Below are 23058 nucleotides of genomic sequence, written 5' to 3' on the forward strand. Positions count from 1 at the left end.
ACACGCAAAGTTTCAAAATTGTTTGCATCTCCGAGTTCGATACTTTTCCTTTTGAGTAAATTGGAAGTGTTAGTTCATTTTTTAAGGAGTATTTTATAGAAGTACATTTATACATACATTATTCAAATATAAAATCATTCATTATTCAAGCGCATAATCAACAGCAAAAGTAGGATAACCAAGGTGCAATAAATTGTTCAACAGGTTTGTTGCTGGTATCGTCATAACATTATCACCATAACAGCAATCAACATGTTAAACAGTTCATTGCATCTTGGTTTCCCTAGTTTCGCTCGCGACTCTGCATTTAAACAATGAATAATTTTTGTGCTAAACCATCCAGTGTACGAGGATATCTCTTATTATCGTCTTCCTGTCACTAATTAGGGTTGATGAGAAAGTGATGCACAATCTAAAATCAGAACAGATCCCTTGAGTTGAATTGCTGCGAATGAAGCAGTTGCTCAGGTAGAATTCAGTGTTTTATTTGTCACAATTCACACTATTCGTCTGCTGTGTGGAATGATTGAAATGGAAAAAAATCGTAAATGGTCCGCTAAATAACATATAAGTAGTTACAATCATATAGTTGCTGAATTCCGATTATTCATCGTGTGTCATAGAATTTCTTCCCGGAAAGCAAGGTTACGAATGGTTTAATTATATTTCCTTGAAATTAAAGTACCTGATCTCATACGGCGTTCCCATGACATAAAATACCAAGGAACGTTGCACAATAATGAATCATCAAAGTATCGAATATCCTGTCAATCGATGTTGAAATTGTAACTGAATATTGATCGAGTAAAACGAGAGCAATCGTTAGCGAATAGAACAGCTACTCTTGGCAATTGGAAAATGTATTACTACGATATACTGTATAAAGATGTGAATTTTACACATTAAACAATATTAATATGCCATTAGTTGACATCAAGCAACGTTCAATTCGTCTCCTGTGTTATACTATCGGTAACAAGTTTTTTTTCCAAAAGTACTGTTTAACACGTTGACTACCACGAAAAACATTGGCGCTTTACGTATCACTTATTATTCTCTGGGCAAAGATAAAAAAGAAGAATTATTAATTATTTAGTATCACACTTTTTACGTTACACTGTTATCTAGCTATTTACGCTACTGAACATTTTTACTCGGCGTCAGTTATTTTACGCCTTATAATTATTTTCTTGTAATTCGGAAGCTTCGGTCATCAGTGATCGCCGCAACAGTCAACGTTTAGATGTAACGAAACGCTGTATCAAAATAATGTAATCATTAGTTTCTCCTTTATAATATTTCTGAAAAAAAGAGAATACTGCGAAGTATAATAATAAACACTGAAAAGATATCAAACTAATTGACAAAATATTTAAAAAGATATGAAACTAATTGACAAAATGGTTAAATCAACAATAAAAGTAAAAAAAGATAGCTTATTAATTTTGAAAAATATTACTGAACAACTTACATACATTTCCATTATTTCAATAACTCAACCAAGCGATATTGAAAGATCATAAAATAAGCAAATTTGTATTTTTACTTTTTTAAATAAGTGGGAAAAATTTGTAAATAAAAACATTCTGTGATCAGTGTATGTGACCGTGTAAGTATACGAACAGACATTCGCTTCAAAACTAGTTTCAAGCTGCATGTTGCAAAAATGTTGATATCGACTTACCATGTCGTCGCAAAATGAACAATTAAATAAAATTTGATTACAAAGTTAATTATTACACTTACGTGATTGTATACCAGAATACAGTAAATTACTTTCACAGTAATTAACGGCTTAATCGTACACGATTAAGAACTTATATATATAAGAAGCATTATATCTGTGTTTACAAGTTGATCCCAAGACGATTGTTAACGCCGAGTTTGTTAGAGAGCAGGATGAACACGTTTATCTCGGCGACGCATCTGAAGTTTAGCGATCGCTGTCGCACGTTCCCCAACACGCGAAAATACTGTGTCTCGGACGTGGGAAAAAAACCATATCCCTGCCGCGTTAATTCAATCTCTATGAGAATTCGCTCTTTGTTACAGGTACACGATGCAACCGCAACGAGAGGAATTTCGCGAGTCTCTGATCGTTATCTTCTTACATGCTCGGAACCATAAATTCATCACACTATTCTCATTCATGTAGTTAAAGTTACTCATCGAGCCCTGATATATTTTCCTGTTTATCACCGATCATGCTAATGAAAATTCGACTGAAAATGTCGAAGGATTTCATTTTAGTCGAGTACAACAGTTTCAACATGAGTTTCTGTTCAACCTCATCAAACCCAGTGCACAATATAATGTACACTGCTTTACTACTTTAATATCTGACAGATATTAACACATTGTCGTCCGGTAATTTTATGCAAAGTCGTTACTGATGATGCATTCAATGGTGGTCCATTGTTGTTTGATTAATGAACATAATTCTGTATAAAAATCAGATCTGAGGGGATTAAAAAACAGAATACGTATTAATGTTTCAATCTAATCAGACTGACGCGTCACCACATTGACTTTATCATGCTTATGTAAAGTATTAAAGTTTCAAGTACCGTATCAATTGACCATTTAACAATTATATTGGATTGATCTAAATTTACATCTGTGCAATCCAGTTTTGATTTATTTTTCCTCCAATTATACCTACAATACCGACATCGATTAAATTATTAACACTAACCGTACTTGCACTTTGTATTTATACCCGACCCTTGATTTACGCGGCACCTTCTTACACGAGTCTCTTTTTTAGGCAGTTGATTAGAACACTACGCGGTAATTTTACGTGCGATTTGAATTTAGTAACACCGAATAAAATGTACTTTTATTTTCCCAAATATCATTATTATTATTTCTTTTGTTAAGCTATGTGAAATAAATATGTAATCCTAAAACTTGGTAAACAAGGTAAACAAGTTTGACAATAAATTTTCCTTAGTGGAAATAGAAAGAAAAGGGAAAACAAAAATTGAAAAACTGATTAATCGGGTAATATAGATCTTAATATAAAGTTAAATGAGTAAATGAACAAGCAACATTTTCAATGATATTTTGAAACCGATCATTTGACCGGCTCGTGGTACGGTTGGTATTAATAGGTACATTGTGAAAAAAGAAAAACACCGTTTTACTACTTATATTGACTGCCCACTTAGTGCAAAGTTTGTTCCAGATTTTGTTATATTATACAATTCAACAATCTCTATTTAAATTTTTAATTCACAAACTGTGGTGTCAAGTTATCGTAGATAATAATACAAGGACTTGTCCTTTTTCGGTGTATGTAAGGACGTATCATTTCATTTTAACACTAAAACTACCAGATAAAATAACCCATTCCAGATGTTTTCTCTTTGCAATTATTGAACAGGTAACAAATGTTTCTCTGAGAAATTATTAAAGAAATTGATTCAGCACTATGACAACTGAATGGCAAATCAATTAAAGCTTCAACAGATGCACTCTTGCAGTGTCTATAGAAATTTCAAAAACTCAATTTAACTGCTTGGTAATTTTAATGTTAATAAAAGCAGACTAGCGTTAAGTATCGCGCAAATCTTGAGGATTTTACGTAAATATGTAGCACAGTGAAATAAATTACAATTCATCTTTGGCACAGCATACGTTTATATAAACTAAAACCTTAGCCATGCAATGTATATTGTCAATTTATATCGAACAAGGTACACGCGACAGGTCATATAATCATTTTTTTCGCAAGAAACCGCCGTTTTACGTCGGGATATATCTATAGTTACGAACCAATGTCTCCAACTTTCACGTTACTTAATTACACGATATGTGTATGCGACCTGTGACATTTGATAATTCATTAAACTCGTTTCGGCAATCAGCACGAAATTCTGTTTGTTGAGTGCAGGCAATTTTATCTCCAACGCGTTACATAATAATCGCAAGAAAATGGAGCCAAAATGTGGTGAAACTTATATACACAATTTTCGCTTGTCTCGCAAGGTAAATTGTTTTTCTTGCAATTTTCCTCAGTACTGGATAGTCGTTTTCAATATGAAAATACCTTCAATTACTTTCGATACTTAAAATACTTTCAATATACTTTCTTACTTTACTTAGAAAATACTTTCAATATAAAATCACATTATTTATGGGATGAACCAATAGTTGGAACTGGAAAATTTCCATAACATAAATGGTAAGTTAAACAAATGTTTAACAACTTGATCCTCTTAAAATAATTTTTAGAGTACCAAGCGACAACATATGGACTGTATTCTATTGTATCACCCAGTATACAGAGGAAAACGACAATGAAGTCTTGTTATGACCGTCACCCAGTATATGTCGTGCGAAGGAAGTTAGTAACAAGAAGAACCGGTCGACTGGTACAGTAACCGTTTCGTATCTGTCATTTTTCCTCAGCCGATACCTGCTCCTCCGCCGTCTACCCTTTATCCTCTTTTCCACGTACCTTTCACCAGTTTCCTCTACACAGGAGCGTATTCATTTTTTGACGCCCAACAATGAACCAGAGCTTAGCACGCATGTAGAAATGCGTGTCTTAAAGACGTACATATGTATCCTCGCGTAAAGAGGTCGTTTTTTTCGGTGATACTTAAATTACGATTAGATCCAGAAATAATAAGATTAGAAAGTCAAAATGTTATTTATATTTCAAGAGTACTTTCACGTAGTAATGTTAGTAAGAAATATCTTTGTAGCGCAGCCAACGGTGTGCTGAGGATTGAGCTGACTCGTACTTACTATCTATATCCCTTTAATTTCTTTATTAAGTTTAAGAAAAATAGAATATAATAGATATTTAAATTTGATAATAAATTATATAACAACTATAGTTTGTAATTGTGAAATTTAATAGTAATCCCAAACATCTTACAAATATAATAAATGAATGAATCTTATATAAGACAACGTATCTCATTGATACATATGTTCCTTAATAAGAATATCTTAACACTAAAACTACTGAACAATCGAATTGCCTTCTACTAATTTTTGTATAGAAAAGCTAAAAGTACGTCTACCGAGATTTCGACTAATTTACAATTCCATTCGCGTATTACGAAAATAAATTCTTCAATAAAACCTCAGAGAATGATTTGTTATCATATCAATATTTGAAAAAGAAAAATCATGAACAGGTCATTGTTACCCGTCTGGTAGTTCTAGTGTTGTTCGGCGTTGGTTAAAAATCCAAATATTATTTTACAATTAAAATAAACCGCCTGGCGGCAGAACCACCCCGCGCTAAGCACGGAACGTACGGATTACACTAATTCTAATTCAAAGTGCGACCGCGGTCGCGAATTTTGCTAAGTGTAACGCTGTCACGAAGAATTATAAGAATTGATCGTTCGCTTTGGAGGCAGATCGCAGAGGGAAAACGAATCGCACGGTTCCAACAATCTCGTCTTCAGTCGTTGCGACCAAGCGGTTGACGCGTTTGTACAATATTTAGGGCGACCTCTTATTTTGGTCGATAGGACGAGCAAGCCGTTGCACCAAGAGATGCATTCATTTCTGGTTTTGATTGACAGGACTAGCAAGCCGTTGCCATCAAGAGTTTTATTCATTTTTGAATTCTCGCGACGTACAAGCTACTAACGCAACTCTTAGGGCAACGGCTTGTCAACAGTCGCTATCGACCTCAGACGTTATATACTAAACAAGTGTTAACATGCAAGTATGTAAATACACAGAGTGGGAATCTGGCATAGTGTACGTGAGTATTATACCATGACCTAAGGTACGTATTTAAAACAAAATTTCAAGTTAATATCAGTATCATATTGTTACAAAGTGCAGTTCACCGACGAACATTTTATATGAAATTTTAATACTTAATTTTTCATTAATCATATGTGCATATTCCTTCAAAAAGGTAATTATTTCAAAGGATTATTCAGGCATGAATTTTTGTTGAAATTTATATACGTCCAGATTTCACGTAACATTGAAAAATTAGTCTTCTTAACGGATGAGAAAATACCGCTCAAGACAATACTTATAACTGTACTGTGCAGATCAGATTATTTTGGTTCTATCATACATATAAAGTAAATATGGATTTTCTTCATAAAATAGTAAACTGTACTTAAATTTTTGACGATTCTGATATATTTTATATATTTTAACATAAATGAGTCCATGAAAAAATGATTGTAATAATAAAATTACAATTAAAAAATGATTATAATAATAAAAAAATACATTAGCACACAAGACATAGAAAAAACTTTTTCTATTAAATATGTATAATTTTATCATAAATTAGAGTTTTATTAGAAATGTTTTAAATTAATGTACAAAAACGTAATTATGCATAAATATTCACATTCTATTTACCAACAATTACATTATTGTGAAAAAAAATTTTTGAAACTGTTATATAATATTTATTATATCTAATACATCCAATTGTCAAGAAATCATAAGTTATTATAATTATCTTATTGTATAATTTGTATGTGTTTAAAATTTTAATAATTACTACACTTTCTTCGCCACACTTTAAGAACGACACCTTTTGTCAGAACTCCAACGGTTTTTCAGTCCGTTTCTCATGGAAAATGATTGGTAGGATGTTAAATCATAAATCTGAATAATTATTATCCTGTACATTTTTCCCGGAAACGAGTGAAATAATAAGAGACAGTGACGTTCGAGAAAGTAGTAACGGTAAAACGACAAAACACACGCATGGTAACGGTAATGCAACAAAATGCATTTCCGAAGCTTTAAAGTAAGATATACATGTGTACATACTTAAGAAGGCAACAAAATGACTTGGTAAGCTTTCGTATATTTTCTAATTAATTATATTCACGGAAGAGAATAGCTTTTCACGAGTTTACTTTTCCTGCATCCGCTCATAGATTTTCACGTATTACGCAATCCTAAAATTACCATTAAAGACAATAAAATTAATGATACACTTTTTACGCGTAAGATGAAAATCATACCGATAAGAAAAGTTTCAATAGAAAATAAATGCATGTTAATTACATCATTTTTAATATAAAGTTATTCCAGATTTTCAGAAGCTAGACATTTGCAACGTTTTTTTATACATTCTCCTAAACTTTATAATGTATTTTAAAAATGTACAATTCACAATACAAAAGAACGAGCATTAAAAAATAATTTAACAAATCCGTTACAGTAAATTACATTAATTGATAAAAAATCGAAAATTGATGTTCAAGGATCATTTGTAGTTAGACAAGAAATATGCCTTCAACTTTATTGCATAATTACAATATGTATTTGTGGTGAAAGTTGCCTCTAAGAGATTAGCATAAAAACTGATGCTATCGTTCTGATGGATATTTAGTAACTAATTACAACTACACCTATCTAGCCAATGTTAATCTCTAAAAAATGCGAACGAAGGTCTGCACGTTGTTTGACTTACTGTAACACGAAATTCCATTTCCCAAGTATGAAAGTTACAATCAATTTAAATTAAACCGTCGTTCATCATGCATGCATCATATTCGATGAGTAATTATATTTAATGTACCAATAATTCTCCGCATTTTTCCAAAATCTTTGAACGATACTATACTTCGAACAATATTCTCTGAATAACTATTTTCAACACAATAGGAATATGTTATAATAAAGATCCGTGTATAATAAAAAAATTTGTAGTTTATAGTTATCTTAAATATAAATTATCGAATAATAATGTTATTTTTGACTCCCAAAGAAGTAAACGTGCAAAGATGACAAAAATGTTTTGAACTTTACATTTGTTACAACGCAATTAGAACACCAGCGCATGATAGACAATGCGGAAAAAGGAAACGTCAGGAAAGGAAAAATATATATAGTACATCTAAAAATATTATTTTTATTAGCTTTGAAAGTTAGCATTAGAAAAACTCGTTGAGCATGTATGTATGAATGGATAGTTTTGTAATGTTACTGAACTGCAGAAACGGCAAAATGGTATTCATATCTCATTAGAATTTCATTAAGTTCATTGTGCTTAACGGCGGTGAGGAAAGTTAAGAACGCGAGCAATTGCGTAAGATAGAGAGATTCCGCGTTGTGCGCCGACTTTAATTCAATTTCGTAGTATCCAAAGTTGTCACTCGTGTTCTACTAACGATTTATGATACCCACTTTATCATTTTCGAACCTGTAACAAGGTATACCTATGTTGTTTCAGAATCATCTACATAAATTTTTCTATTCATAAAATATATATATATATATATATATATATATAATGATGGAATAAAAATATCATTGTTACTCAATCAGTAATAATAACAATAGTAAATCATTCACAATGTGAGCAATTCGCAACAAATAAGTAAAATTTAAGAAGTTAGACTTACATTTAATTACGTAATAAAAGATATAATTATTCAAATGTTTGTACAAGTGTAACATTTTTCTGATGAAAACAGATATCAGTTTGAAAGAAGCGCTTTGAAAATTGCGACGTTAAAAACTATCAATAAATAAAATAATATTAAACTCAATGTTATTACTAAAATATCAAATTTACCACTCGATAATAATTTATAATCGAAGGCGTTGTGCTCGCAATTACTTCGTGACATGTCTCAAATTCGTGTGTAATATCAGCAAAATGATATTGTCAAGTTGGAACAATTTTATTTCATTGGTAACAAAATATAATTATATGAACGGGCACGCAATAAAGATTCTGTGGTAATACGTATTGTTCTGCAAACCGCGCATCTTTTGGATAAAAACTCGTTAGATAAGTAGCATGAAAGAGTACAAACTCCAATAATTCAAAACAACAGATGTACACGATCAATTTTCGAAAATTTTGTTTACTTGTTATATTAACTCGTTGCACCAGCGGATATCGTATGTCAAATAAAATTGTAATAATGGAACATTTGTATTTTCAATAGAGTATGCACATTATTCCTATTTCAATTGGGAAAACGTATCTTATAGGCTGAACTTTTATAATCCCTTTTAAGTAGCATAATAGTACAAACGAAGATACCAAAATTCACACGATTACCATTCTAAGCTTACCTTGTCGGATATGATAAATATTAAAAACTATTTTATTTTAAACGTGAACAGGTATTGCGAGCATATAAAATTATAATCCGTTCGAATTTAATCCTACGAATAGAAAGTTGTCCTTTCACTAGCTGTAGACAGTCAAATAATATACACATACTGTCATTGTTTTAGCTTGAAGCAACGTCTTATTTCCTTATGTGGGTATTAAACAGCAGTGATGTATAATGTATTTTTCTCGGGCAGATTAATTAAGTCCTAAGAGTACCTAAATGTCTACCATTGAACGCAGTTCAAAATAAATATAGTCCGGTACTTACCATGTTGGTACTTGAGATCGTTCCGTGCGTGTATGTGTCGCGTACACCGGTAAGTATCAGCTAAAACCGCTGTCCACTGTTGTCCAACCTAGGCATGCTTACAAAGTGGCTGATAATAACAAACGGCAGTCGCCGATGAATTCAATGCAACTTAAAATTGACGTTGTTGTCTATTGACACAGTCAACACAGATCACTACAGGTAATAAACACACCATGCATACACACATGCACACACAACACGTCTTTATTACACTTGTGAAATCGTGCGTGTGTGAGAACGCGCACTCACATGCACTGCTATTGTGTCCGCACGCGAAAAGCGTGATTGAACGTTTTCCCAACAAATCGAGTGCCGGAATACAGTGCTCACCATCAATTTAAAAAGGATCAGTTAACAAATATTTTCATTAATCGTTGGTTAAAAATTATCCATCAATGTTGTATGTTCCCGGATGTTTCAGACCTTCGTTTCTAATTTTTTTCGCGCCTTTTTAATGAAACGCTAAGAAGTCACGTGCAAGACGAACGGAAGAAACGATGGATTTTCAACCTAGCGAACACCGACTGAGCTCTCGACCGGCAGGTAGGTGAGCCGATGCCCCTCCACCGGACTTACCACCACGGCCACTCACCATTCTCCATTCTCTTTCCCTTTGGTTCACTTGACTTCGTCTTATTCTTTGGTCTTTCGCGTGCTTAGACTCTGTAGTATGCCAGTTGCGCAGCTGTCTGTTCAAGCATTCAAACGTACGGGCCGCAAATCATGATTTAATTCTGTATTCGCATTTACAAAATTAAACACAAAATCAGTATGATTGTCAATGAAAAGTTATTGTAACGGAATTAAGTTACATGATATTTTGTAGAAAAAACATGTCTTTACATTATACGCATGATTATAAAAGAAATTAAATATTTAATTAGAATGACATTAAATATTAGTTGAAAGATGAGGAAACAATAAGAATACAACGAAAATTTCATATCTAATCGTAATTATTTTATTTATTCAATGCACACTTATTGCGTAGCAATAATTCCATCCTCTACATTATCTTCTTCCTCTTCTTCTTCAGTACTTTCAGAAACATAGTTTTGAACATCAATTTTGAACAGTTCAGGAGATGGTGAACTCGCAATTTGAACTCTAAAAAGTTATAATGTATTAGACGTATATAAATGTTTTAAAATGCTTTAGTAACACATTTCGAAGAAACCCGCAATTTCCTATATATAATTGGAATCACTTTTAAGTACCTAGTAAAGAATATTCCATCTTTCTTTGGTTTCACTAAATTAATATCTTGAATAAGACATTTGAAATTCTCCTCTAAATGGTTTATATCCATATTAAGCTAAAAATCAAAAAATGTATAGAATTAACAATTTTTTTATGATTCTTCGAGATACAAGTTGTACACATTGAAAAAATCATTAAACTTAAATTTACCTTGCCAAAAATACAATCAATTTTTCCATATTGTTTAAAGTCATTATCTGGCACTAAAGAATATACAACTCCATGTTTAAATTTTTTAACAAGATAACTTATGTTGTCACCCATATTACCTAAAACAGGTAAATTTAAAATTAATACTGATATAGATAATTACAAAATAAAATTAGTTACCCGTTTTCTTATTTGGAAATTTATTTTTTAATAATCCCCTAATTAACAATAATTCAGGTATGATATTCATATGAGCTACTACATAGTCATATTCTTGGAAGGAAAAATGTCCATTCTGTAACAATGATAGAAAATAACATTGCATGATTTGATTAAATATTCAGTGATTAACTTACTTGAATCTGTTTGATGAGATCAATGCCACCAATATAGTCAACACCAGCTACTTTAGCTTTCTCAATCTCCTTTTCTCCTTTACAAAATGCTAAAACTGTTCTCTTTTTTGGAACCTCAAATAAATGAGGTAATTCTATTAATTTTGTAAATTTCTCAAGAAATCTTGTTTTCTTTTCACGCTGTTTTAAAAGTTACACAAAATGTTTTTATTAAAACCTTGTTTAAGAAAGTACAAAATTATAATTTCTTACCTGCAAATTTAAATCAAAAACAGCATTAACATATGCATCAGGTATATTATACATACTAGGATGATGTGTTTCACGATGACATTCTATAGCTTGTTTAAAAGAATAAACTGGTCTCTTAAAATATTTAATAAACCATACATTATCGACTACATCCTTTCTATGTGTATCATCTATGAATAAATATGGATTTACTTTTTTTACTTCCAGTCTTTTCCTTCTATAAATTTATAAATTAATTGAATTAAGTAATTATATTATTACAATAATCACAAAAATTTTAATACGATAAACTTACTGTAAGGCATTTCTTTTTTTTATGTTAGCTGCTGTTCTTGCAGCTATTATTTTTTGTTTCCTTAGTCTTGTACCTTTTCTAGCTGCATAATTTCGTGTTTGTGCAAATAAATGAGTCACACTGGATCCAGTGATTTGATTACAAGTTGAACGAAAACTATTAATTAACCACCCTACAAAATAAAAAAGGAAATAACAAGCATCCTCTAAACTAGATGAGAAATTAATATAATACAATTTACATATACATAAACATTACTGTTTAGCATTTCATTGAGGTTATGAACACAAATTTTGCATATTATACAAATGATTTTGTATCATGTATTTTGTTAGAGAGTAAGTAAATAACGTTATTATTTTTTATATTTACCTCACCATAAAAAATTTAATAGTCAATAGAGAAAATATAAATCAGAAAATATTACCTGTTAACATGATTGCACTTGTGTGTAAAATAATTATAAACAGAGTTTATAGATACCAATCTTTAAAGTCACCATAAATTCAATAAACACATGCTAGGGATATTTAAATTTTTAGTACAAAATAAAGATTAAAAATTAAACACATACATTTTAATAATTACAAATAAAAGTTGTCATATATATCAATTATTTTCATATGTATATATTTACATGTATACACTGCCTAATATTACATAGATCAGGGGTGTCTAACTAAGAGCTCGCGAGCTCCATAGTGACTTCTCCCATCACGGAGTTATCCTCTCCGTACCAACTGTCACTACAAAGGTGCTAAATAACTGATTCACAGTATTAACTCGAAACAGCGTTCCCCACTACCTTCACTTAAGAAGCTACCCAACATTGCTATGTGAACAGTTTTATATAGTGTTCAATGCACAGGTAAAAGTAGGTATGGAGAGGGTAACTTTTCATGAGGGGAGTATCACTAGAGTGCTCGCGGGCACCGATTTAACACTCTTGTGTACCTGTGTATTAAACACACATAGAACTAAACGTTATGTTTTCCCTTTGTAAAATATTAAAATACTATATGATAATTAATAGAAAATTCTAAAATATAGCTATTTATTAGGTTGAATAGAAAGTTTTGTTGGCAAAATTCGTATGAATTTGCAAAATTTTGTCAAAGACTTTAACCTTTTCCAAGTACTTACAGGTGAAAAACAGCTGTATCAAACATGAAACATATATTTTACATTGAAAAATTAATTATTTTTTTTAAATAAACGCTTTTCTTTCAATTTACTGATAAAACTTTTTGTTCACTCCAATATATTAATTGAATATAAATACAACATCTGTTCTTAATTACAAATTAGAGAATTGAATAAAAATAAAACTTGTGGAGTTTAAAGTGCGCGCGTATGAAACAGTACTATTCAAACAATATGGCTGGCGGAAGTAGACGTCATCAGTGCCAACTGCCAGCCAACCAAGCTCGCTGAAGCTGCGTTTTCTGTAGGAGGAAAGTCATTTTTTCTGTCTCCTGCATCTTCGCGTATTTTTTCGTATTGGGTACGTTAATCCAGTGACGAAGTAACAGGTTTTACGTAGTTATACGATGCGAACGCTTTTCTGACCCGTCTGCATTTTTGCATTTTGGTGGTGGTGAACGAAAGATTATATCACTATTATTAGTGGTTTAGATCTGGTGAGTCCGTCGCATCCTGATTGTAATCGTGCACTGATCATATGCTATATTCTATTCTTGCCTGCAAGTATAATAAACGATGCTGATTTATTGTTTATTTTGGCCTAAAACTTTGTTATTGTTTTTTATAACATTTTAATTTGTTATAATATGTTTGATTATGATTTAACTAAATTTTGGACTGCGCCAAGTTGTAATAGGTTAAAAAAATTCGCGTGTAGTATGCATTTACTTACGGGCGATAATCTTGTCAACTTTTCATTGTTGCAGAGTCATTCAGTAGTTAGTACATAGTGAACTCGATATCTATTCATATCTACAAATATGTTCATTTGGGATTGGTTTGCAGGAGTTTTAAATTACCTTGGTGAGTACAAATCTTATAATTATTTTAAAAATATATCCTTTTTGTTTATTGTATGTGTATTTTCTTTACAAACGATATTATGTAGTTTCTGATATTTGAATATAAATAAAAATTATTCTTCTTGACATTTTTCAACAATTATAAATACCATTTTCATAATTTTATATATTATTCTTATTTTGTTTTCTTACATTTCATTTTACTTTCATATCTTTCTGAATTATCATTTTTAGGGCTTTGGAAGAAAAGTGGTAAGCTCTTGTTCCTTGGTTTAGACAATGCAGGCAAAACCACATTGCTTCACATGCTTAAAGACGATCGATTAGCTCAGCATGTGCCTACATTGCACCCAAGTAAGTAATATTTATTATAATTCATTGTCACATATAATTAAAATATGTATATAATAATTTTAGAATAGTTTTTATAATTTACAATTTTATTTTAATAAAAGTTTAAGTAAGATCCATACAATTATTAAATGAGATAAGAAATTTTTAATTTTTGTATTCTCATTAATTGTTGTATATGTTAAATTTTGTATATCATAATTATGCATGTTTTATATATTCCAGCATCAGAAGAACTTTCTATTGGGAACATGAGGTTCACAACCTTTGATCTTGGAGGTCATCCTCAAGGTATAATCATTAATCTTAATATCACATAAATATTGTAGTTTCATAAGATTTATAGAAATAAATTATATATTCTAGCACGAAGAGTTTGGAAGGATTACTTCCCAGCTGTGGATGCAATAGTATTTCTTGTAGATGCAAGTGACAGATCTAGATTACGAGAATCAAAAGCTGAATTTGATGCATTGTTGACTGATGAACAACTCAGTGCATGTCCAGTTTTAGTACTAGGTAATAAAATTGATAAACCAGGTGCAGCATCAGAAGATGAACTCAGAGATTATTTTAATCTTTATGGACAAACAACAGGAAAGGTATATAAAATAAATAAAGAAGTGTATTTTATTCTTTATTTCTACATTGTATTAAAATTTATAAATTTCAGGGAAAAATTTCTCGCAATGAAATACCCGGTCGTCCATTGGAACTATTTATGTGCTCAGTGCTAAAAAGACAAGGATATGGCGAGGGCTTCCGCTGGCTTGCTCAGTATATTGACTGAATACACATGTTAATTTAAATTCTCGGATTCTTAACAGTTTATTACATTTCCCTTTCACTGTTTCATATTGAACACCAATACCAAAGGTGTATTATCCTTTATGTGAATTGTGCAGTAGGAAAGGAATATCAAATTATGAACTGCAGTAACAATTACTGAAAGAATAAGTAATGAAGACACTGTCTTAAAAATATGATATCAACACACGATAGGAGTAATTTGTTTCATTTGAACGTGTGGAGCCTATATCATACATGAAATACATGAATTTTTTAAATTCCATAAAAGTTCTGTGAATTCTTATTATTTCGTGAATTATATTATGGAAATATTTGACATGCTGGAAAATGATATAAACGTTTTGATAAATAAAATAATAAACTATTTAAGAATTTCAAGTGTTTTACGAAGTTATTTTTTATAATGCTAATTTTATGTTTCGAACACTTCGAATGTTTAACAATATTATTGTATGCAGAAAAAGTTTTATTTATAAGCATTTAAAGTAATGTAAAAGTATTTAAAATATTCAAAGTAGTGAGGTATAGTTTAGTCTTCATTAATTTGATACTTATTAACGAAAATTATTTTTGCCTTTAAAGATAAAACTACTATTGCATAGTTTCTAAAAGAAGTGAAAGTGAATATATTATATGAAATTATTATGATGCATCACATTACAGTAATGACTTTAGTGTTGACAATGACAGATTATGTGTTAATATATAAAAACTTACATCAAGTCATCTCTAATTATATAGAAATTTCCATGTGGATTTACTGTATACCTCGGCTTATATAGGTATATTTGACTTTTAAAAAGTAACATTAAAATTAGTATTTTGGAAATTACATTTTTTTATGTGTCAAGTACAATACCTTATATAAGTACTTGTGGTGTTCTACTCGTTATTTTACAAAAATAAAGTATGTTGTTTTATATTTAACATGATTCTTATATATTTCGTTGATTCCTTATTAATAGTTTTAATTACATCACATTAGATAAAGATATAAAATTGGAGTTCTATTAAAAAATATATAACATCCAAAATGTAACACAATATTATTAAAGGACTCACAACGAACATTATAAAAAATATATAATTTCAAAATATGAACTTATAGAGTACATAAATATTTTTGTACAATATTAAACCAGTAATTCCTTTTCCTGAGGTAAATCTATAAATTGTTGATTTACGTATATATCGGATATTTCACTTAGATTTTTTGGATTCCATTTTGGATTTTGGTCTTTGTCTATTAAAAGGGCCCTCACACCTACAAATAATGAAATTTGTATACTATATATCAATCGTAAAAACTAGAAAATATAATTACCTTCGCAGAAGTCACCATCTTTACGTAAACCGTAATTACATACTAATCTGTATTCCATTTTCAAACAATTTGATAAAGTAAGGGAGTCTCCTTTTTGAATAGCTTTCATAGCAACTTTCAATGATGATGGAGACATTTTCAGCAATGTTTGTATGGTTTTTTCTGCCCATTCAGACTTGTCTTCCTTTAATCTTTATTTCAGGAAAAATTAAAAGAAATAAATAAAAATACTTATAATCTAATTAAACCAGATATAATTAAATCACCTATCTATTATTTCCTCCACAGAAGATGCAGAGAAACATTTATCAATTTGATTTAAATACGGTGTTAGGGAAAATTCGTTATTTAAATTTTGAGGTTGATACTTATTTAAAATTTTTGTAATATCAGGTGGCTCAGTTATTAGTAACTCTTGTTTTAAATCTCCTAACTTCTCAGAAGGAACAAAGTGAGTTGCAATACCCGCAAGTAATACATCAATGCCTTTAAAAAAAATACATAACTAATAAAAAATATTTAAAATATGTAAATTACTAATTTCAAAAATCTTCTTTACCTTTTAATCGTTCTCCGGTTAGTCCAAGATAAAGACCCAATTTGCCTTTTAATCTAGGTAGGAAATATGTTCCACCAACATCAGGAATTAATCCTATTGCTGTTTCTGGCATTGCAAACAAAGTTTTCTCTGTTGCAACTCGATATTTACCATGAACAGATAACCCAACTCCACCTCCCATAGTTATTCCACTTATTAAAGCCACATATGGTATTTTATATGTACCAATCAAGTGATTTAAACTACATTGATAAAAAACAATTTGAACTGTATAAATGCATTTATAAATGTATAAAATATATAATTTGCTTTATACTTGTTTTTGTGACTTACGTATATTCTTTTCTAAAAAATGTTTCACCTAGATTGTTGTCATTTTCTTTTAGTGCAACGACAATAGATTTTACATCACCACCAGCACAAAATGCTTTTTCTCCTGTACCTTCTAATATTACTAATTTTTTAGACGTTTCCCATTTTTTGAGTATACTATATATTTTTTCAACCATTGATAAATTTAAGGCATTTAATGCTTTTGGACGATTCAAAGTTATGATACCTCTATTTTCAACCTTATTTAAAGAAAAGACAGTTAGTATGAGTATTTAATTTTACATATTTATTAACATGGATACATTATAATATCTAAACATACTGTATACGTACATCTTTTATTAATATGTCATCTTCATTGTTTATTTGCACACCTTTATTTCCTACTATGTTTTTATTAGGCACTGGAATTTCAATAGGTGGTTTAGATTCAGGTGCAGGTTTAGTCTGAGGTACAGATTGTGGAAGGGAAGGTTCAGCAATAGGACCTAAGTTTGAAAATCTATCAATTGATTAATATATAATTTATCCATCTATTTTTAACTAATACTTATTCAAGTATTAAGTAACACAGTTTCCATTCTTATTAACTTTACAAATAATTCGTATTAATAATTGTATTAATACAATAAATTAGAATAATTATTTTCTTTGAAAAACCTGGTATTTCTATTAAAGGAGATTGTGATGGGTTTGCTACTGTGGGAAATGGCATTGAAGGCATCGGTTCAGGTGGAATTATAATAGGCTTTGGATTTTCTTCTTTTAAATTAACACTTATATTCTTACCTATATTTGTAGTTTGTGTTGATAAAAATTTGAAATTAACTATTGAACTAGATCCTACATAATTAAGTTTCAATGCACCATTTTTAATCTGATTAAAGAAAAATATATGTTAATAACATCTTTATTGCATATCCATTACATACAATTTATAATTACCATTTTTATATTTTATTTTTTTGTTTGCTGTAATATATAAAGGTATCAAGAATTAACACACTTTTACTGTATGTGGTAGAAATTCAAATACGAAAAACTGAACACAGGTTATGAAACGTACAGCACGGAACTATTTAATGATATTTTCATTTTTTAAATTTGCATGTATTATAATAAGGCAGAAGAATTTAACCCTTACTTCAAAATTTTAAAAGATATTTAAAAATCATAAAGTTACTGAATATTGATACTATCTTCAGTAATATTTAATTTGTAATCAACTTATAAATGATAAGAAATATTTTAATTCTCTATAGTATGTAATTGATAATTAGTACTAACACAGACGAGGAATATATGGTTAGACTTAACAACCAATGATCAATGTAGAATTTTCTTACACGGTATTGAGATTCTAAGACAGTATTACTACTTTTGTGTCGCGTTCTATCATATCAATTTAAACTGGTATTAAGTCACCGATGAGAGACGTCATAGACTGGTATCTTACGCGAATTTATGCATGTCCGAAGGTCTAAAATACCGATCGTATAAATTATAAAAGAAAGCTGACGTTTTGGTATACCGAATAGTACATAAATACTTATGTACTTGTAAGGGTGTATGCATATGGGCGACTGGATCTTGGTGTAGTGCACAATGGGACGAAACAGTTGATGGCGAACAAAAATCTATAACTTTACCATTACTTTATATATTTTAATAAAATTTGGCCAAGGTGATCATGGGTCCATCAACAATGAATGTTTTACGAAAGAGGCTTTCAAAGTTAGCGAATAACTACGTCATTTTGTAACATATCGGCTTAGAAAAAATATACATATATATAAAGCAGATTACAGTTATATACCCAGAAAAAATAAAAATTTTTTACTTAATAATTACTAACAAAAAGATTCCTAATGTTTACCTATGTTTAGGACGTCCCTAGATGAGATCCCCCCTTAATTAGTTTATTTCTTCCGAAGTAGCGCCTTATAGCACCTAATTTTTTTCGTTTGTAAGACACAAAGATTGCAATTTTTTAAAACGTTTTTATTAAGGCATAACTTTTTTTATTCAAATATTATTATTAAGGAAGTTATTAACAATTTATCTTAATTTATTTTTGTAATAAGATCGATATTTATATACAGGGTGTAACTAAATTGTTGCGCATAAATGATAGGATGTATACAACTCACCAAACTGAGTGAAAAAACCTCAGTGAACATGGATCCAAAACTCAATACTTTCCGAGATAAAAGTAAGTTTAGTATAAAAAATGGGAGCCGAATCAAGAACACCGAATTATCTCGGAAAGTATCAGTGATACAAACAAATGTGTTAAACAAAAGTTACAGGGTATGAAATACTACATGTCACAGTGGGAGGTATTTGACCGTTAGGTGACCTTGTAATATACTGCAGAGGTCATGCCACAATTCTTAAATAGAACCCCGTATTTTCTATCCCATATTCTGGAAGCCAACATTCAGACGTTTCAAAACCAAAGACATGAAATTTTTCGTGTGCACCGTTGTCAAAATATCAGCATCCAAAGTTGTCGGTTCATCGGTAGTGGTGGTGACTGATGGACAGTGCGACTATCATGCGAGAGTAAAGGAACGCAGTATCCACGGTCTTTGTTACACGATGGGTTTCCGTCTGAAAATGTGACTGACAGCATTTATCGATTGGACCGTGGACTCACAGCTGAGAAGCAGTCATCGTACACGCTACCATCCTTTACTCTCCCATGCGTTCTTCTACAACTCTATTGGCGTTTCACTCGCTCCAGCGGATTTCAAGGTTAGTTACTACGAAATCTGCCGAAACTGCACGTCACGGTTGCTCAACCGAGCATCCCCTTGCCCTTCCATGATCAAGTTCGGTGGTGGACTGTTCGTGGGCTACTATCACTACTGACGAATCGGAAACTTTGGATGCTGATATTTTGATAACGGCTTTTAAGATAAATTTTATGTCTGTGGTTTGGAAACCTTTGAATGTCAGCTTCAAAGATATGGAATAGAAAATATGGGGTTCTGTTTAAGAATTGTGACGTGACCTCTGCAGGGCGTTACAAGGTCACCTCACGGTCAAATACCTTCCATCGAGATATGTGGTATTTCATAGCCTGTAACTTTTGTTTGATACATTTGTTTGTATTACTGATACTTTTTGACAATTCGATGTTCTTAATTCGGTTTCCATATATTTTTTTCGAAACTGAACCTATTTTTATTTCGGAAAGTATTGAATCTCGAACCCATGTTCACTGGGAGTTTTTTTACTCAATTTATGCTTGCTTATATATTTTAATTTTATTTTATTTACTTTTTTTTATTATTGTTATTACCCTTTTCTTTCTACCTTTTTTAAAACTATTGGTTTGGCTTTATTTTTCTTTCATTTTCTTATTTTGATTGTTCTTTTGTACTAATTTATTCATTACTACGTTTTTAATTATCTGCATTTCTATTCTTGAAAGTACTGTTTTTTTATTAATTATTTATTATTCTCTTTTTTTTCTTTTCTGTTTAATTCCTTTACACATTCTTCAATTTTTTCATTGTCACATGTTTTAGGTTTGCAACTGTGTGTTTTTCTATTGTTTGGTATTTTTTAAATGCATGCTGATATATATTTCATTGTGTTTCATTTTAAACTAATTTATACTTATAGGTTCTTTTGAGGCAGACATGTGATATGATCATTTAGGTTTAATTTTTATCTATTTAAGTATGTTCCTGTGTTTAATTTAGTTTCTTATTTAGGTCCATCAGGAATGAAAGTAATCACACAAAGAAGATTAGTAGATCTGATGTTTGAAAAAGAAGAATTAACATTTAACGAACATGTGGTTGATTTTTCTAAGCGAGCTAGACAATATAAAATTGCGTATTCAGCTCTGAAGGAAAAAAATAATGAAAAATAATCACTATTGAAGGGTTTGTCAATGTTTGTTGAAGCTGGCTTCACAAAGCGTTAGTATTTGAGTCGTTCAGAAGCTAATGCGATTAAGAACATTTATTTTTTTAATTTTTAAAAATTTTAATGAAGTAAATAACACTCTTTTTAGTTACTAAAGGATTTGTTCGTTTTTTCGTTTTTTAAAGTCGGAAAGCTTTTCTTTTTATAACGTCTAAATATGTTGTATAATAATTATGTATTAAAAAACATTAATTTTCTGAAATTTTGTTTTCTGAATTGGCTTCCGCACTGATTTCTGAACGACTCATACAGTAATTAGAAATACAAATAAAAAATATTATTCATTCTATGATAATCGCCAAAGAGCAAACAAATTGTTATCCAGACAAACATTCATATAGAATAACATCGATTTCTGTTGAAATAAATCTCCAAGATTTATTAAACCATACTGCTGAACGTTTGTTAATTTACTTAGAAAATGTTTTGGCAACTATAAACGGAAAAGACTATAGACTAATTTTAATGTCTAAATGGGGATATGATGGATCCCAATAAAATCGTTTTAAATAAACATTTGAAAACGAATTCGATTTTGCTGAACACATTTTTCAGTGTCAATTTGCCCTACTGAAATAAAATTATCTCCTAGAGTATAACAGATTATTTGGCAAAATTTAACGCCTTCTTGTCCACAATATTGTCGACCAATCAAGATTAAATTCGTAAAGGAGACACGTGGCATAATTAAAAATGAAATTGATTGCATAAAGAATGCAATAAATTTATTGGAGCCGATAAAAATCACACGTGGGGGAAACAATTTTTCCGTAGAGCATAAAATAGTATTAACCATGATTGATGGAAAAATATGGAATACCATTACAAGTACTACATTTACAAAAAGATTCTATATTTGCGGAGCAACATGAAGTGATTTTAACAATTTGACGAAAATAGAAATAACGGACATAAATCCGAGTAATTTTCAGTACGGCTTACCTACCTTGCATGCAAGAATTCGCTTACTCAAAAATATGCTGTTGTCTTATAAATTCCCAGCCAAGAAATAATGTATAAGAGAAACAGATATTGAAGTAAAAAAAAATGGTTGAAAGACACAAACTGGAAATACAAACAGAATTAAAAAATAAAATAGTTTTACTTGTTGACACTCCAGAACCGGAGTTTGGAAATACTAATAATGACAACACCTGTAGAAGATTTTTTGCGTATCCTGATGTATTTTCTGAAATAACAGGACTGAACTGAAATCTCTTATATCGCTTAGATATGACACCAACCATGCACAAAATTCTAATTCTAGTTCTATTGTAAATGAGCATACTCTACTACCTGTTGACTAATTGTCGAAAAAATTCAATACATACCTTTTGCAACTGTAATATAGGGAGACCCCGGACTTACGTCCTAATTGGTCCCGGGGTGGGCAACAAAAATTGAAAAGGATATAAGTCGGGATACACAGGGTAGACTGCATGTATGCGAACATACATATTTGTACTTATATTTATGAAATTAGGAGATACATCTTATTTTAAATGTATGAAAATGATAGAATAGATTACATTTAACGAATGTTTACGAAGAACTGAGAAGATCACGATGTCCGCGACTAATACTAGAACGTACTACTAGATGGTCTTCTAGTATTGTCATTAAAATACATTCTTTACCTTTAAGAAATGTCCTCACAGATGTTTTTGGCAAATTTACTTTTATTCAACTATCAAAAAGTTTTATTATTTCTAATTTAGTTTCTTAACACGTTGAATGCCGCACGATTTTATACAGTAAAATATGCAAAATGGAAAAATATAGTATTAAATCATATGACTGAATTGCATTATTATTATTGCACGTTGATCTAGCTGAATGTCACCGCATTAGGTAGCATTATTTATAATATAAAATTGTTTTCAAATAATCATCGTTTAATCAAGTGGACTATAGTAATTCCATTTGGTTGGGGATCACCGATGACCCCCATAGCATTCAACGTATTAACTTACAGTACTTTCTTTTTAACAATAGAATTTAAGAGTGAGGCCGTCTGACGCTGTA

General features: G+C 30.6%; 4 protein-coding genes across 10 annotated transcripts in view; 1 reads left to right on the plus strand and 3 right to left on the minus strand.

Annotated features, from left to right (window-relative positions):
• Cad99C (cadherin 99C) overlaps nt 1-9982 on the minus strand; it is a 303145-nt gene extending 293163 nt beyond the window's left edge. For 2 of the 3 annotated variants that reach the window (XR_004234734.2, XM_031973640.2), the window contains exon 1: nt 9354-9981. Coding sequence is in view for 2 of the 3 variants with exons in the window: in XM_031973640.2 (XP_031829500.1) it covers nt 9354-9356 (3 nt within the window). In the remaining variant the exon portion in view is untranslated. Of the gene's footprint in view, nt 1-9353 lie in introns of all 3 variants that reach the window. The other variant, XM_031973644.2, reaches the window with a different exon arrangement.
• A 351-nt stretch (nt 9983-10333) lies between these two features.
• Nucleotides 10334-12305, minus strand: mRpL1 (mitochondrial ribosomal protein L1). The gene is made up of 8 exons (XM_031973520.2): nt 12136-12305; nt 11709-11880; nt 11414-11630; nt 11162-11341; nt 10986-11100; nt 10806-10924; nt 10613-10710; nt 10334-10502 (listed from the first exon to the last, which is right to left on the minus strand). The coding sequence occupies exons 1-8, from the start codon at nt 12143-12145 to the stop codon at nt 10376-10378; spliced, it is 1038 nt and encodes a 345-aa protein (XP_031829380.1). The 5' UTR covers nt 12146-12305; the 3' UTR covers nt 10334-10375.
• Nucleotides 12306-13076: 771 nt separating this feature from the next.
• Nucleotides 13077-15253, plus strand: Sar1 (Secretion-associated Ras-related 1). Of its 5 annotated transcripts, none has more exons than XM_031973523.2 (6): nt 13077-13212; nt 13619-13715; nt 13949-14068; nt 14291-14356; nt 14432-14667; nt 14739-15253. In XM_031973523.2, the coding sequence occupies exons 2-6, from the start codon at nt 13673-13675 to the stop codon at nt 14853-14855; spliced, it is 582 nt and encodes a 193-aa protein (XP_031829383.1). In that variant the 5' UTR covers nt 13077-13212; nt 13619-13672; the 3' UTR covers nt 14856-15253. The 5 variants fall into 5 exon arrangements, with proteins under 5 accessions (XP_031829383.1, XP_031829384.1, XP_031829381.1 ...); XM_031973524.2 differs by having other exon boundaries at nt 13111-13411; XM_031973521.2 differs by having other exon boundaries at nt 13112-13348.
• Nucleotides 15254-15864: 611 nt separating this feature from the next.
• Nucleotides 15865-18669, minus strand: LOC116434638 (3-hydroxyisobutyryl-CoA hydrolase, mitochondrial). The gene is made up of 9 exons (XM_076373068.1): nt 18379-18669; nt 18037-18063; nt 17881-17968; nt 17425-17495; nt 17092-17330; nt 16759-17000; nt 16466-16685; nt 16200-16390; nt 15865-16139 (listed from the first exon to the last, which is right to left on the minus strand). Exons 2-9 carry the CDS (start codon nt 18037-18039, stop codon nt 16009-16011), a joined length of 1185 nt encoding a protein of 394 aa, XP_076229183.1. The 5' UTR covers nt 18040-18063; nt 18379-18669; the 3' UTR covers nt 15865-16008.
• Between the last annotated feature and the right edge of the window lie 4389 nt (nt 18670-23058).

Source organism: Nomia melanderi, chromosome 13, assembly GCF_051020985.1.
Source record: "Nomia melanderi isolate GNS246 chromosome 13, iyNomMela1, whole genome shotgun sequence".
NCBI lineage: Eukaryota > Metazoa > Arthropoda > Insecta > Hymenoptera > Halictidae > Nomia > Nomia melanderi.